Genomic DNA, 16,998 nt, shown 5'->3' with positions numbered 1-16,998 from the left:
CCATCCTTCCTGGATCCATCCATCCACCCTTTCTGGATCCATCCATCCATCCTCCTGGATTCATCCATCCATCCTTCCTGGATCCATCCACCCATCTCCCTGGATCCATCCACCCATCCTTCCTGGATCCATCCATCTATCCTTCCTGGATCCATCCATCCATCCTCCTGGATCCACCCATCCATCCTTCCTGGATCCATTCATCTATCCTTCCTGGATCCATCCATCTATCTATCCTTCCTGGATCCATCCATCTATCCTTCCTGGATCCATCCACCCACCCTTCCTGGATCCATCCACCCACCCATCCTTCCTGGATCCATCCATACATCCATCCTTCCTTCCTGGATCCATCTAACTATCCATCCTTCCTGGATCCAGTCATCCTTCTAGATCCATCCATCTCCCTTCCTCCCTCCCTCCCTCCCTTCCTCCCTCCCTTCCTCCCTCCCTCCCTTCTTCCCTCCCTTCCTCCCTTCCTCCCTTTCTCCCTTCCTTCCTTCCTTCCTTCCTTCCTTCCTTCCTTCCTTCCTTCCTTCCTTCCTTCCACCAAGCTCCACCCATCCAAAGCAAACAAGCGCAGAAACCAGTTTACCTGTAGCCTCATCTGGGCCACACGTGTGTCCATGGCCCATTCGACTCACTTGTGCCTTATGTGTCACTTCTATTCCCGTAGAGGAAGGGGTTCACAGTGGGGTGTGAATCCAAGTGGCACATGTGAGTATCATAAGATCTCCTGGCACCCACCTCGTAGAAGGCAGAGCACAGTCAGGGCAGAACTGGGGGCTTCCAGCAAGCCCCAAATTCACCATGGAGCTCTGGGCCCTGCCGACAGCAGGAGAATTCCTGGGCCCGAGTGGCACCGTATCGCTAGCCTGGGCATCTCCAGAAGAAGCCCGCTACGTTCCGCTGAGCATGACCCCTCTGAAAAATCTGCCTCAGTTAGGGCCCAGGGCCTGGCTCAGTGGCAAAAGTGCCCACCATGGGGGCCGGAACAATAGCTCAGCAGGGAGGGCACCTGCCTTGCACACAGCTGGCCTGGACTTGATCCCCAGAATCCCATATGGTCCCCCGGGCACCACCGGGAGTGATTCCTGGTGCAGAGACAGGGGTAACCCCTGAGCATCACAGGGTGTGGCCCAAACAGCAAAAAACAAAAAACAAAAAAAGCACCCACCTTGCAAACCTGAACCCTGGTGACACCCACACACACACGCCATGAGTGGTCCCCGCAGCTCTGGGCGCCCCCCCCCAGCACCACACCCCAGTGTGTGACCTCCTGCACACAGCCCTGTGTTGAGCACTGACCTGGGGGTGCCCCCGCAAGCACCACACTGAAGAGAGCAGATGCCCCCACCAGAGTGCGCCCAGAGAACACAGCGCACCCCACAGCCAGCCCAGACCCACGCAGGCACCTCGATGGAGGATGGGGGCCAGCGGGAGCAGGGACAGGACCGGAACTGAGGGTGCAGCTCCCTGCCGGCTCCCAGCCAGCCTGCCCTCCGGGCCATCACCAGAGCAGGCGGGGGACAGGGTGCCATCCTTACTGCCTCGCTACGAGATTCGCCCTAGGACTCAGCACACCCTATAAGCACTCTCCCTGGGACTCAGCTCACCCTATAGCACTCTCCCTAGGACTCAGCGCACCCTATAAGCACTCTCCCTGGGACTCAGCTCACCCTATAAACACTCTCCCTAGGACTCAGCACACCCTATAAGCACTCTCCCTGGGACTCGGCACACCCTATAAGCACTCTCCCTGGGACTCAGCGCACCCTATAAACACTCTCCCTAGGACTCAGCACACCCTATAAGCACTCTCCCTGGGACTCGGCACACCCTATAAGCACTCTCCCTGGGACTCAGCGCACCCTATAAACACTCTCCCTAGGACTCAGCTCACCCTATAGCACTCTCCCTAGGACTCAGCACACCCTATAAGCACTCTCCCTGGGACTCGGCACACCCTATAAGCACTCTCCCAAGGACTCGGCACATCCTATAAGCACTCTCCCTGGGACTCAGCACACCCTATAAGCACTCTCCCTGGGACTCAGCGCACCCTATAAGCACTCTCCCAAGGTCTCGGTGCACCCTATAAGCACTCTCCCTGGGACTCAGCACACCCTATAAGCACTCTTCCTGGGACTCAGCACACCCTATAAGCACTCTCCCTGGGACTCAGCACACCCTATAAGCACTCTCCTGAGGACTCGGCACACCCTATAAGAACTCTTTTGGGTACTCGGCACACCCTATAAGCACTCTCCCAAGGACTCGGTGCACCCTATAAGCACTCTCCCTGGGACTCAGCACACCCTATAAGCACTCTCCCTGGGACTCAGCGCACCCTATAAGCACTCTTCTGAGGACTCAGTACACCCTATAAGCACTCTCCCAAGGACTCGGCACACCCTATAAGCACTCTCCCTGGGACTCAGCACACCCTATAAGCACTCTCCCAAAGACTCAGCACAGCCTATAAGCACCTTCCCTAGAACTCAGCACACCCTATAAGCACCTTCTCTAGGACTCAGCGCACCTTATAAGCACTCTCCGGAGGACTCACTTCCTCTCACGTATGGCACACATGTGCCCGGCAGACACTGTGCCCACCCTCAGCTCTTCTCAAGCATGGCGCTGTAGCCTTGCTCAGCCCAGGGCTTCAGACACTTCTCAGCCACACTGTGACTGAGAGAGAAGCCACAGGGGTCCCTGAGGGAGCATCTGCCACGCCCCCCCAGTCCTGACCTCACCCCTGGAGAGCTCCAAGAACCAGGGCCCCCACGGGCCTCCCCCCTCCAGCCCCACGGTCCCTGGCTTGGCCGGGCTGGGCCCTCACCTTCACGGCGGCCCTGCTCCGCAGCGCCTCCTTCTGCAAGCTCTCCGTGCCCTCGGCAGCGGGTCCCTCCTCCTGGGTCTTCCCCGTCACCCTGGAGCCACTGGTGCTGAGGGGCTTCTGGAAGGAACAATGCCCCCCAAAGGTCAGCACCGGGGGGTCACTCTACCCCCTGGGAAACAACCAGAGGCGGGTGCTGGAGGAGCCGGCCCCGAGCCCCCACCCAGTCAGCCGACACCCAGGGGGCCCGGGGGTGCGGCCTGGCCCTGCGCACACTCACCTTGAGGGCTGCAAGCACGCACCTCCATCTCCTTGTGGTCGGGATGTCTCATCACGGGGGGCGCTGACACCAGGTTCCGCCACAGGTTGGGCCCGGCCCTGCGGCTGGGGCCCGGGTGGTCCCCAGAACGTTCTGCCCACTTTTTCGCTGTGTGAGGTCTGCTGGCCTCCTGCGGCTCTGGCGCCTTCTCCTCGGCTTCGGGGGTGTAGACCTGGGAGACAGCGGCCTCAGGGCTGTGCCGTGGCCCAGCGGGACACGTGGGGCCCGATCTGGCCTACCCCTCCGAGGCCAACTCCACCGGGCTACTGCCCAGTGGCCCGGAAACAACTCCCGTTCAGGGCCCCAAGCCAGAGCTCACACCCCCTTATCAGGGTCACTGTCTGTGCACAAAACACCCCAAGGCAGAGAGCTGTGGCCAAGGGGGTCTCAGTCTATCCACTTGCACCTTGGATCATGGTTTCCAAAATGCTTTGCTTTTTTTTTTTCATGATTGGGATTTAGTCATTTAATGTTCCAACACTCAACCCTTCACCAGTGTACATTTCCTATCACCACCACCACCCCCCAAAAAAAACTGCTTTGCTTGTTTGTTTTGGGGTCGTGCCTGGGGGTTCTCAGCGGGTGCTTCCCACAATGGTCGGGGTACCCTGCATGTGCCTTCCACACGCACAGCATCTCAGTCCCGTGAACTATTTCCCTGGCCTGGCTCCCAACAGGAAGCTCCAAGAAATAAAAAGTTGACCTGGGGGTAGTGGAGCTAGACTAAAGGGCTATGCAGGAACCGCATCTTGGATCCACATCATTGCAGGGGTTAGACCTTGGCCCTGGGAGCCCAGGCGGGTCAGGTCCCAGGCCACCTTCAGAGAGGGGGGGTTCAGGATGGCGGATGCTCTAAGGTGCCGTGTTCAGGGGGGCGGGGCTGCGGAGACAGGCCCTGGATGCCTAACCTCTCCAAGTCTCCAGGTAAGTAGAGAAACATCCGGCCTCGCTCATCACTCCTGCTCCCTCCGCTTCCCGGGGTGCTCCCCCCACCCCGTGCCCTGGGCGGTCCTGGTCCTGGCAGGAAGGGAGAGACTGGAACGAACCCGGGCCGGCCGTACCTTCTGGGGCTGCAGGGCCAGGTAGCTCTGCGAGGCGTTGAAACTCAAGAGGGGCTTGAGCAGGAAGATGTTCCATAAGATGATGTCCCCATTGTAGGACGCCGTCCCAAGAAACTGGTTCTGGTACTTGTCCATGCTCAGGATGTCGTCCGTGTGAAAGGTCGGCCAGGGGTAGCACAGGAGCAGTGGCTTGGTCCTGTGGAACCTGCCCAGAGGCAGGAACGCCCCAAGGTGAGCCTGCCCCGCTCCCCACGGGGACACAGGTCCGGGCACTCGACTCCGAGGGGGACCCTCGAACGTTGGAACTCCTGCCCTCTGACCTCCTGGACTAAATACCGACTACAGGCCTTATAATTCAGGCCAGACTCCCCAGAGTAAGATCTGAGGTCCCCAGAAGGAGAGCGTGGAGAGACAGTAGAGTAGGGCAATAATGGACCCCTGAGCACAGAGCTAGGAGTAAGCCCTGAGCACTGCTGGGTGTGGCCCCAAACCCAAGTACAAACAAATTAAAATTAAAAGGGGGAGGTCTGGCTCAAGAAAGGTGGGATGGGGGAGATCACACAGCGAATAAGGCATTTGCTTTGGACACATCCGACCATGGGGGTCTGATCCTGGCATCCCATATGGTCCTGAGCCCGCCAGTAGAGATTCCTGAGTGCAGAGCCAAGAGTAACCCCTAAACACTGCGGGACATGGCCCGAAACACCAAGCCAAGAAAAAGAGTTAAAGAAGAAAGGCCTTCTGGAGTGGAAGGGGCCTTGCTATAAGCCCAGAATGTGGGGCTGGAGCAACGGCACAGCGGGTAGGGTATTTGCCTTGCACAAGGCTGACCCGGCTTCGATTCTCAGCATCCCATAGGGTCCCCCGAGCACCGCCAGGGGTAATTCCTGAGTGCATGAGCCAGGAGTGACCCCTGGGCATTGCCAGGTGTGACCCAAGAAGCTAAAAAAAAAAAAAAGCCCAGAATGTTCCTTCCTACTCTCTGCTGCCGAGAGGCCCCTGCTGACCGACTCCCTGGGGCTCCTCCATCAGGTTTCCAGAGCAGCAGCCCCTTCGGTTTCCTGCGGCCGCTCACCAGGCTCGACGGTCATAAATGAAGTGACCTGCTGCTTGGCGTCCGCCTCCGGTTCCCCGTGGGTCGGGGTGCCAGAGACCCCGGGTTCGTGGTTCCGTCACCACCCTTCCCTCAGCCCAGCACCAGCCCATGCTGATGCTGACTGCAAGAACAAATGAGCTGCCACCACCGAGAGAGCCCCCGATCCCCTCCGGTCCCGGGGTCCCTCCGCCAGCGAGCCGGGGAGACGGCCGCGCCGACCCCCACCACACTCACATGAAACTGTTGATTCTCTTGCTCCAGCCCGCCACGTAGAACACTTTGTTCAAGTGGATGATTCCACTGATCTGTTGGGGAGCAGAGAGGAGCGTGGGGAGAAGGCTCTGGGCTCCGCCTTCCTAAGGCAGCAAGCTAGAGGCACGAGTCGGCCTGGGGTGGGACCCCCCCAGACGGCACCAGCAGACAAGTCTCCGAGGCTTCTCTGGAGGAGATTTCTCGGGTAGAGAATTTCCCAGAGAGCAAAGCCTCCGTTTGTTCGAGTTGTCGGGTCAAGGGGGCCAGCAGAGAGACCTGGGCTGGGGGAGGCCGGGTGCGGGCTCGGAGACCCTCTTCTCCTTCATGCTTAGATGCCCCACTGTAGCCACTAGGGAGTAAGACACACTATTGCCTTCGCAGACAATCGTCCTGGGAACCTGGAGAGCCAGGTGGGGAGTGAGGGACAGGGCAGGGTGGGTAGGGACCCACCAGTGTGGAGTTGTGGGGGTGGGGGGTCGGGCGGGGGGCCAGCACAGGGTGGGGAGTGTATCTGTACAGTGTGGCCAGCACAGGGCTCGTTAGGTCCCAGGACTGAGCAGCTTTAAGAGGGCAGCGTGGGCCGGAGTGACAGCACAGCAGGTAGGGCGTTTGCCTGGCATGCGGCCAACCCGGGTTCGATCCCCGGCATCCCATAGGGTTCTCCGAGCACCACTGGGAGTAAATCCTGAGTGCAGAGCCAGGAGTAACCCCTGAGCATCGCCAGGTGTGACCCAAAAAAATGCAAAAAAAAAAAAAAGAGGGCAGCTTGTGGGACAGAGCAGAGGGCATTTCTGGGGTGTTGTTAAACTGACTGTTTCCACGAGACTTCCACACAAACCTGGGGGCCCTAGAGACCAGGAATTATCCCCCAGGGATGGGCCTGACTGCTCCCTTCTCCCCTTCCGTGATCTTGCCAGCCTGTCGCCCCTAAACGCGCTCTGAGATATCCTCTTACCCCGCTGTCTCGCTGAGGCAGGTACCCAGGGGCGTGACCGGTGGGGAGCGGGGAGGCTTGGCAGCGACGGCAGCTGCCCCTTCCTCAGTCCCGGGCCCCGGGGCCCAGGGCTGCTTCTGAGCTGGTTAAAGGGCTGGGTCTTGGGACCGGGGAGAGGCCTCGGTCTCGAGGTGGGGGGCTCTGGTTTGGCTCCGTGCCCCGTTGTCCCGAGGGCCTGCCTGGCATCCCCCCAGCAGGGATGAGCCCCGTTTGCTCGCCATCTGACCCAGCGTGGCAACCGAAGCAGGACAAAGCTCAGAGCCTCTTGTGGGTAACGGTGAGTGCGCGAGTAGCTGGGGGTGCCCGGGGAGGAGTGGACAGGCGGCCCAGACTGACCTCCATGTGGTCGGGATTGGGCAAGGTGACCAGACACTCGCCGTTGTTGTAGTTCCACAGCTTCACGCTGCCGTCCCGCAGGCCCGTGATCAGGCAGCGTTCTGGCTCGTCCAGGGCCATGGCCGTCAGCTCCTCGTGCTCGTCCCCCGACACCGAGAACATGGCCATCTTCCTGCCCGTCATCAGCTCCCACACCATCACTGTGCCACTCACGCAGCCGCTCACCACCTGCGGGGGGCCCCCGGAGGAGAGCCCCAGCCAAGGGGACAGCGTCCAGCCCCCGCACACAACACGAGCCTTCCTCTGCCCCCAGCAATGACCCCTCCGCAGGAAGCAGGGGTTGGGGCCGGAACAACAGTACAGCAGGAAGGGCACTTGCCTGACACACAGCCGACCACATGGGTTTGGTCCCCGGCATCCCATGTGGTCCCCTGAACCCCACCAGGAGTGATCCCTGGGTGCAGAGTCAGGCATAAGCCCTGATCATCACCGGGTGTGGCACAAAAACAAGGGAGAAGGGGAGGGAGAAGTGTGGGAGGAGGAGGAGGAGGAAGAAGAGGAGGAGGAAAAAAAGGAAGAGGATGAGGAAAAGGAGGAGGAGGAGGAAGAGGAAGAGGAAGAGAAGGAGGAGGAAGAAGAGGAGGAGAAGAAGGAAGAGGAGGAGGAAGAAGAGAAGGAAGAGGAAGAGAAGGAGGAGGAGTGGGAGGAGAAGGAAGAGGAGGAGGAGGAGGAAGGGGAAGTGAAGGAGGAGGAGGAGGAGGAAGAGGAAGAAAAAAAGAAGAAATAGAGGAGGAGGAAGGCAGGAGGAGGAGGAGATGGAAAAGGTAGAGGGGGACAATGAGGAAGAGGGGAGGAGAAGGAAGAAGAGGAGGAGGAGGAGGAACAGAGGGAAGGCCCCTCCAATTCAGCACCAGCTGAATGGAGACTCATTCACCATGGAAGGGACCTGGGGGTACCAGAAATCCATGACCAGGGGCTGGAGCAATAGAAGGGCGTTTGCCTTGCACGTGGCTGATCTGGGTTCGATTCCCGGCACCCCATAGGATCCCCCAAGTGTCACCAGGAGTAATTCCTGAGTGCAGAGCCAGGAGTGACCCCTGAGCATCACTAGGTGTGACCCAAAAAATCAAAACAACCACAAAAAAAACGATATTCCTGACCACCCCGAGGAAGGAACCATGGAGAGAGGAGGGGGCCCTCCCTGGGGCAACACCTGCAGCCACAACTCAGGGTGCGACAGAAGGGCCTTGGAAGGCTCTTTCAGGCCAAGCCTCCTGGGAGAGGTGGAATGCAGCTGTGGGGTGGGGGGTGGGGGCGGCGCTGTCTCTGGCCCTGGGGACACCTAAGGGGAGAGGGGTGGTGAGGTGCCAAGAGCATGGCCACCTTCCCCCCCGTCGTCAGCTCCCACCCCACCAGGCCGCTCACGCAGCTGCTCACCACCTGCGGGGGACGAGGCGGAGAGGGCGCAGGGCCAGGGAGAGCTCGAGGGACAACCGTGGACCTGGTAAGACCCTGGGCACCACCTGGAGCGACCACCATGCACTGCTGGGGGTGGCCCCTGGGTACCGCTGGGTATAAGCACCCCCCAAAAGTGGGGGAGGCCAAGCAGGTGAGCTCTGTCCTCCTGGGGCCTACGGCCGCCTGCAGCTGCAGACCCCGCCCCGGAGTCAGCCAGGAGCCTCGAGCCCTGGACCCAGTGGGCCCGCCCAGCCCTGAGCTGGGCTCTGGAACCACAGGCTCGGCCGGGGGTGCAGAGGCCGAGACTGTGGCCCCGGGTCCTGGCTCTGAGCGCTCCGGCCCTGCCAGCTCCTGGGAGAGCAGCGAGGGGGCCACTGAGACCCCCACTCGGCCCCGCGCCCTGCCGGCTGCCCGCTCACCTGCTGCATGGGCGAGCTGTACAGGGCGCCGCAGAGTGGCATGTTGTGCGTGCTGGTCTTCTCCACCTCCAGGTCGGCCTGCTGCGACTCCAGGCTGCCCTGCAGGACCCCGATCTGGGAGGAGGAGACAGCGGCCGTCACCCGGTGGGCCCCGGGAGGTGCTCAGAGGAACGGGGATGTCAGACTCATGGCACCCGGGCCTCTGCCCATTCAAGGTCATGCCCACCGATTATCTCCCTCCGCGACCCCATGGCCTCCCCTCCCGGAGATTGGGGCTCCCACCTCCTCGAATCCCTAGTTAACCACCAACTTCAACTTCTGAGGCTTCAATCCTCAGTGTGGTGTCCTCTCCTCCAGGAAGCTTTCCCTGACTCCCCCCTGCCTGCTGCAAGGGAGGGGTAAGGCTCCTTTCTCTGTGCTCCTTTGAAGCACCTAGCACTCCCCGCTCTGCATCTTCTATCAGAGGATCCTTCTTCCTGCACTGTCGACTCCCGGTGGGAGGGGCTGGTGTCTAAGGAATACACTCTCCACTCCCGACAAGGAGCCACGAGTACCAGGGGTGCAGGGGCAGGCGGGGAGCCCAGCAGCCTCCAGGATGCCCCAGAGCTAGGAGCAGGGAGGCAGGGGCCTCCCTGAGCTGCTCTGCGTCCCATCCGGGAGCAGGCGGGGCTGAGCCGGGCCCAGGGGCTCACCGAGAAGGTGCAGCAGACAAGCGCGTTGTCCTCCTTGTGGAAGTAGGCACTGGTGATGGGGCAGTTCCCCAGGGCCAGCAGCCGGCCGCAGAAGGACTGGAGGCAGATGTAGTCGAGCATGTCCCACACTCGGATATTCTGGGGTGAAGGACAGGCGGGAGTGGGGTGGTGGTGGTGGTAGGGACCCTGAGGCCTCCCCGGGACCCCTGGCCCATGGTGCTTGCACTGACGAGGATGAACACTGGCGGCAGCCCCCGGCCCCAGCCACCTCACATTCCCGCCCCCGCCAACCATGAACTTGGAGCTTGTGCCTAAGACACTCCACGGCGCCCCTCCAGGACCCAGGGATCGGGAAGCGGGGAAGGACACGGACATCTGGCTGACCACCTGCTAGCCTACGTGCAGGCCCAGCCATGAGCCCCTCCCTCAGCCCCCACCCAGCCCAGCCGCCTGGAAGATTCCAGACTGCAGCAGGCATGAGTGAGTGATGGAGCACGGGGGAGGGCCAGGGCTCCTGGGAGACACAGAGCCTGTGGCCAGAGCACAGGGGCCTGGACACGGGTGCCGGGAAACGTACTCTGGTGGAGGGACGGGTGCTGGAACATGACCGGAACCCAATCATGGACAGCTCTGTAATGCTCTATCTCACAGTGATTCAATTAAAACAGAAAAATTGGCAGGGTGGGGGGGCGGGGGGGGCGGAGCAATAGTACACCAGGCAGGGCCTTGCATGCAGTTGACCCGGGTTCGATCCCCCGGCATCCCATATGGTCCCCTGAGCACTGTCAGGAGTAATTCCTGAGTGCAGAGCCAGGAGTAACCTCTGAGCATCGCTGGGTGTGACCCAAAAAATAATAATAATAAAAGGGAGACCTCCCAGGGGGCGGAACAAAGTGACCTCGGCTCTGGGCAGGGCCCTGAGCATGCCACACACCCAGCTACAAATGTCCCCCTCTGGGATTGGAGACCCGGAAGTGTCACCACCTCCGTGTCCCCCACATAGCGCTGACCCTCTCCACCTCGAGCAGCCCTTCTGGGAGGAGGGAGATGTGGGATCGGGGAAAGAAAGGGCCTCAGCCGGGACCCCTGAAGCCCAAAGACAGCCTGGGCGCCCCCACCTTGGAATCAGCCCTGTGGCAGCTCAGAGCTGGACGCCTAGTGACCAGGACCTGTGGGTGCTCCTGCCCAGTGCTCACATCCAGGGGATCCTGCCCTCTGCCGCCCCTGTCCCTGCTCCCCAGACGCACCTTGTCCTTGGAGATGCTGAAGAGGATGCTGCTGTCCTTGCTGCTGATGAGGATGTGCGTCACCGAGGCCCGGTGGCCCTTCATCTGCCACACGGGCTTTCTGGATAAGAAGGGGTTCCACAGGCGGATGAGGGGGTCGTAGCCACCGGTCACTGCAGTGGGAAGGGGTGTCAGCCAGAGGGGGCCCTGCTGGGCCTCCTTCCGGTCTGCACATCCATCCCCAGGCAGGCCTGGCAGATGGGGCACGTCTGCTCCTCCAAAGCCGCTGCCGTCACCCACCCCCAGATGCCCCACAAGGGACCAGGGGGACAGCAGAGGAGGCAGACAGCGCCTGGGTGGGTGGCCGAGCCTGCTCCTCAGCTGCGCGCACGCGCGCGCGCACACACACACACACACACACACACACACACACACACACACACACACACCGCGGCGGCCCCCGTGCAGCCAGTGGACGGCTCACCGAGGAAGTTCTTGTCCACGCAGTAATCAAAGCAAAGAATCCCCTTCCTTAGTCCCAGCACGGAAAACCTGTGAGAGCAAGGGTGGCGCTGCAGCCCGGAGCGGACGGCCTCTGGCCACACGGCAGCTGGCCGGCGGGAGCAGCCCCGATACCCCCGCAGCCCCCAGCCGCCCAGGGAATGTGGGCTCCCCACTCCCGGGTGTCTGAGGGCAGCCCCAAGACCAGCACCCTCCAGGAGTCGGCTGAACTGGGTCCTCACCTCCCCTCTGCGGGCACAGGCTCCCTGCCCCATGACACGGTACAAAAGGGGCTGGGGGCTCCAAAGGCAAGGGAGAAGGGAGGGGAGACGCCAGGTGCCCGGCGGGGGCCAGGTCGTGCATGCACACACCTGCACCCCTCACAGCGCCCCAAAGGGTACTCGGCCGTGTGCCCCCAAGACAGCGCCAGGGAGATGAGGCTCTGCCCTCTGGCCACACAGCTATAGGGGTGGGGATTCAGGGTGTGGAGGGGGCCCCCGGCAGTAGGCTCTGTAGAGCGGCACCCGGGAAAGAAAGGAGCGACAGAGCTAGAGAGGCAGAGGGACCAGCAGGGCTCCTGGGCAGGCAGCCAGAGGACACAGGGGGCAAGGGTAAAAAGGTCACTGCAGCAGTTCAGCTCGAGGTGGCCAGCCAGGAGGTGGTGGCCGAGAGCAGAGCAGAAAGAGCAAAGCAGGGTGAGTCAGACCTGGGGCTCCTGTGTCGGATTCACCACTGGCTCCAACAAGCTGCCAGGGTGCCCCGTCTTCAGGCCACGGAGTCTGACCCCAAGGCTGACCACAGACACACACAGCTGGGCTCTGACTCCCACAGGGCCAGGGACCAGACCACCAGCAAGCAACAGCACCACCTTCTGGCCAGTGTGTGAACTGCATCCTAGAAGGCCAGTCTGGCGGGGTGGGGTTGAGTGCATCCAGGTATAAAGGTAAATTCTCCAACCTACCCCCCAGACACACACACACACACTCCAGTGCACCCAAATCGTCCCACGGCCTGAGTCCGGGCCATCATCACATCCTGAATTAATGCAATGGCCTCCTCACTGGAACCCCCCATATCCACTCTAACAGAGGAGGCCTGCACCCCAAAGCCAAACCCCATCATGTCTGCCAGAAGCAATCCAGATCTGGACTCCCCACCAGTGCAAGGAAAGACTGACCTGGACATGCTTCTCATGATACTAAAGCCCTCCATCTTCTCCATTTTTGTACAGGTTTGAAATCCTTCCCCATAAAAACATTTAAAAAAGAAACAAGAAGAAACCAGAGGGGCTGGAGCAATAGCACAGTGGGTGGGCATTTGCCCTCCACGCAGCTGACCCAGGTGCAATCCCTGGCAGCCCATATGATCCCCTGAGCACCGCCAGGAGTAATTCCTGAGTGCAGAGCCAGGAGTAACCCTTGAGCATCATCGGGTGTGACCCAAAAAGGAAAGAAGAAGAAGAAGCCAGAGCATGCCAGGCAGACAGAAGCAACAGCACACACAAAGCCATGATGCTACCTGTGTGGTGGGGGCAGGGAGGAGGTGGAATCGGGACACATCATGGGGACCCATGTGGCCCGCCAAGGTGGAAATACCACACCAACCAAGCAGTGATGACCCTCTCGGCCACCCAGCGCCAGCCCCGGCACTCCACCCGCTGACCCCTGAGCTGGGACTGCCGCTTCCCCGCCACATCCCAGTTCCTCTCCTCCCACCTGCAGTCGGCTCCCGGGTGGGGATGAGAAGAGCCGAACATTCTGTGGCCCAGAGAGTAGTCACTGCACACGTCCCAGCAGTTCCACGTCTAGGTGGAGACCCAAGAGAAGTGAGAGCCGGGTCCGAGAGAGAGGCGCGTGGGCTCGGATTCATGGTAGTGAGTTGTTAGCGAGAGCACAAAGAGGGAGCTGGGCAGGTCACTGACAGATGGGAGGGTACACGAAACCTGCACTCTACCTACCGTGGGAGGAAGAAGTGTTGCACCAGATTGCAACAGGGATGAATTCTGAGGCTATGATTCAGGAGGCAATAAGGCGGTCACAAAAAGCCAAAATCCCTATGATGAGCCAGAGTGATAGCACAGCGGGGAGGGCGTTTGCCTTACACACAGCCGACCCAAGTTCAGTCCCCGGCATCCCATAGGAGACCCCAGCCAAGGGGACGGTGTCTGGCCCCCACACACACCGTGAGCCTTCCTCTGCCCCCAGCAATGACCCCTCATCAGGAAGCAAGGGTTGGGGCCGTAACAACAGTACAGCAGGAAGGGCACTTGCCTGACACACAGCCGACCACACGGGTTTGGTCCCCGGCATCCCATAGGGCCCCCCCGAGCACCGCCAGGAGTAATTCCTGAGTGCAGAGCCAGGTGTAACCCCTGAGCATCGCCAGATCTGACCCAAAAAGCCAAGGGAAAAAAATCCTTATGGATGCGCTCGCACGCAGGGCCTAAAGTAGCCGTATTCACAGAGGCAATGCGCAAGGCAGGGGAGGAGACCGTGGGAGTCCTGGTGACTCTCCAAAGTGTGGGTTTCAGCGTCACAGGATCATGAGCAACAGGGACAGCCAGCGGTGCTGATTCTATGACAGTGTCAGTGCATGGAAACACCACTGAATGGAAGACGTGAAAAATGGTCACGATGGGGCGCAGGGATGTGGCCCAGCGACAGGCCGCTGCCCGGCATGCCTAAGGCCAGGACTTCTGTCCCTATTGCTGCCCTTCCTCATGGGAGCACCACAGCCCCTGTGCTCTCTCTTTCTCTGGGGGAGGGGGTGGTAAGGGGCCCTAAATGATGCTCAGGAGGCCCACAGATTTGTGCCAGTGACTCTCAGCCAAGCAGGCCAGTGCTCCAGTGCAAAGGTCTGAGGCTGCAGCGATGCTGGGGGCCGCAGTGCAGTGCCCGGGATTCCAGGCCCCCCGACGGTGCGTGAGAGCCCATCAGAGCCGCTCTTGGTGGAGTTCCGGGAACCTTGGGGTCCCAGGATGGAGCCGGAGTCACTGCAGGCAAGCCAAGCTCCGCAACCCGGAACTACCTCTCGAGCGCCCCATGCTGGGCTGGAAAGAGGGTCGCCGTACCTGGGGTTCTCCGAGTCTTTGTCCGGCAGCATGGTCAGCACCAGCGAGGCCTTCTCGATAGCCGCACAGGAGGCCACCAGGTTCATCTCAGGGATGAACTTGACCTGCTGACACCAGGTGGGGTGGAGAGCCTGGGAAGAAAGCAGGGACCCTGGGAGACCCACCACAAGAATGGACATCCCCCAGCAGCCAAAAACCTCCAAAACCCAATACCACCTGCTCACGATCCATCTCTACAGGCTCGGGACAAGCCTCATCCCTGAATCTGTCGAAAAACTCAAGGATGGGGCTGGAGTGATAGCACAGCAGGTGGGGTGTTTGCCTTGCACTCGGCCAACCCGGGTTCAGTTCCCAGCATCCCATAGGGTCCCCTGAGCACCGCCCTGAGTGATTCCTGAGTGCAGAGTCAGGAGTAACCCCTGTGCATCGCCAGATGTGACCCAAAAATAAAAATTTTAAAAATAATAATAATAATAATTTTAAAAACTCAGGGATGCGGGTTTTGTGACAGAAATCTCCAGGCTCTCATGGAATTGGGGATGGGCAACCTACCCCCATCCTCATTCTTCTGGGAGCCTGCCAGTCACGCCCCAGAAACTTCCTCTGCATCATATAAGCTCATTAACGGCCACAATCCAGAGACTCACAAATAAATCTCAGAAGAGATCAACAAGCTGCAGAGATGCCTCAGAAACCCAAAGTCACCATCCAGTTACAATTTGAACTCCAGCTATATCACCCTATTTAAAATCTCAGAATTCCTGGAGCATGCGACATCTCGCACTCTATGCCACTGATGTACCAGGAGTAGCACACCACACTGCGTGGGATGTAAAGTAGAAGACCACCAATGTCGATGAAAAAAAATATTAGCACGCAAGACTCAACTTGTAACAACATGTTAGTAATCTCTTATTCCAGGGCTTAATGGCTCCGGGATGAGATACAACAATTTTCACACTCTTTCTTCTAAGGAAATCCTTCCTGATTATTTTTAGTGACGTGTTCATGACAAGCAATGCAAAATAAATTTTGAGAGCCTGGGTCGTGGTTGGGAAAATTTGAAATAATGGTAGTGGGGAGGTGTAATAGTGGTGGGATTGGGGTTGGAATATTAAATACAATAAATTGTGGTGAACAACCTTATAAACATAAAATTAAATTTAATTTTAAAAAGAACAGTGGCCTTCTAGACCCAACCCCGGAGACCTAGTGGGTATTAGGTCTGCGGGACGCTGGGGGGTCAGGGATCACGATGCCCTTGCAGTGGCCATAGCTCTGACAGGCCCCCTTGGCTGTACGTGACAAGGGGGTGCAACACTCAAGCTTGCTGCTACCGAATGCCTGCTTCAAAGCTCAGGACACTGTCTGCCGTGCCCACCCAAGGCAGGGTAAGGACAGCCATGAGTTAGCTCATGCATAAACCCCACAGACTCCCCACAGACAAGGCTCACCTCCTGGCCCCACTGCTGCGCCCCATGGGGTCAGGCCGCCATGCACCTGCTGGCAGCCCAGGGCAGGGGGTGGGAGGTGGGGGGTTGAGGGGAGAGCCTGGCAGGAGGCTCGGAAGTCTCCCGTGGCAGCTCTGAGCTGGGGCGCAGGACCAAGTCAAGGACAGAGGAGGTGACTGGAGAGGTCCTCAGGCCCTGGGCCGGTTCCCCTGTCCCATCTGACCCAGCTCTGCTCACAGCAAAGACACGGACCCCAAGGGACGGCAGGAAGGAGGCAGGACTTGGAGGGACCTCTCCGCCTGTCATTCATTTGTGCTGATTTGTACAGACAATGGCACACTGGGAGTCCAGCCCAGCACCCCCCACCGTCCCCGCACTGGAGACAGGACCCAGCACAGCCCCCTGGGAGCCTGTCCTTGAGTGCTGCCAAGGAAACAGGGGTGCAGATGGGGAGGGGAACACCAGCCATGAAGCACGCAGCGTCCCCCTCCTCCCCGCCTGCATAAGAAACTCTTTGTTTTGGAACCTCACCAGAGGCTCAGTGCTGGGGGAGAGGGGCCGAGGAAGTGGGGGGAGTCCCTTCGGGTGGAGCTCTGGGGATACCGCGCGGGGCTAGGGCTTTCTCATGCAAAGCCCCCCGCGCCAGCGCCCCGCCTAGCAGAAACCTATATTTGGACCAAACTCCCCAGACCCTTGGGACTTCCTAAGGGCCCAGAGGAGGCAGCAGCTGGTTGCCAGGGTTGCTAACCAGGTGGTGGAAGGGTAGGCGCCTTTGGCCCCACACCCAGTTTCCGGGGAGGGGGGGCTGGGGCGGGGAGGGAGAGGTGACGCGCCTTGCTGGGAACCCCAGATGCAGCGGCTGGGTGTGCCTTCGGGTTGGTGAATGTGCGCAGGCGCGGGGAGGGGCGAGGAGCCCCAGGTGAGCTCCTGGCACCTGGTGGCTCTGATGTCCAGCAGGCCGGCCGGAAGCACGGGTGACCACCCGAACCCGTGCCTGGCGTCCAGAGGAGAGGGAGATCCGCTGGAACCCAAGCAGCCTGGAGCCCCGAGCGCTGTCAGAATGGGGGGGTGGGGGAGGCAGGCTGGGGAAAGCGCCCCGCGGAAGCTGTGAAGCATGCAGCAGAGGCTGTGGGGGTCTGCGCTGGGCACCCAAGGAGGAACAGCGGGGCCGGGCAGGGTTGGGTGCGAGGGACAGCGGGGCTGCCCTGGGCCTCCGTAGCAGGGGGACGAGGAGGAGCACTCGGGAGAGACGCGAGCGCAGCTGGGGGGCTCTGAGCCAGGGGG

At 60.3% G+C, this 16,998-nt stretch overlaps 1 protein-coding gene across 1 annotated transcript in view; it reads right to left on the bottom strand.

Moving 5' to 3' along the window:
- EFCAB8 (EF-hand calcium binding domain 8) overlaps positions 1-16,998 on the bottom strand; it is a 51,343-nt gene that overhangs the window by 12,159 nt on the left and 22,186 nt on the right. The window contains exons 11-21 of the mRNA XM_055139938.1: positions 14,264-14,394; positions 11,177-11,244; positions 10,714-10,865; positions 9,467-9,604; positions 8,775-8,888; positions 6,898-7,125; positions 5,550-5,620; positions 4,220-4,424; positions 3,120-3,330; positions 2,843-2,959; positions 1,416-1,495 (exon numbers count right to left, since the gene is read on the bottom strand). Of these exons, the coding sequence (XP_054995913.1) occupies positions 1,416-1,495; positions 2,843-2,959; positions 3,120-3,330; positions 4,220-4,424; positions 5,550-5,620; positions 6,898-7,125; positions 8,775-8,888; positions 9,467-9,604; positions 10,714-10,865; positions 11,177-11,244; positions 14,264-14,394 (1,515 nt within the window). The remainder of the gene's footprint in view (positions 1-1,415; positions 1,496-2,842; positions 2,960-3,119; positions 3,331-4,219; positions 4,425-5,549; positions 5,621-6,897; positions 7,126-8,774; positions 8,889-9,466; positions 9,605-10,713; positions 10,866-11,176; positions 11,245-14,263; positions 14,395-16,998) is intronic.

Source organism: Sorex araneus, chromosome 5, assembly GCF_027595985.1.
Source record: "Sorex araneus isolate mSorAra2 chromosome 5, mSorAra2.pri, whole genome shotgun sequence".
NCBI lineage: Eukaryota > Metazoa > Chordata > Mammalia > Eulipotyphla > Soricidae > Sorex > Sorex araneus.
Note: the sequence above shows the minus strand (reverse complement) of the source record. Positions and strands in the feature narration are given on the sequence as shown.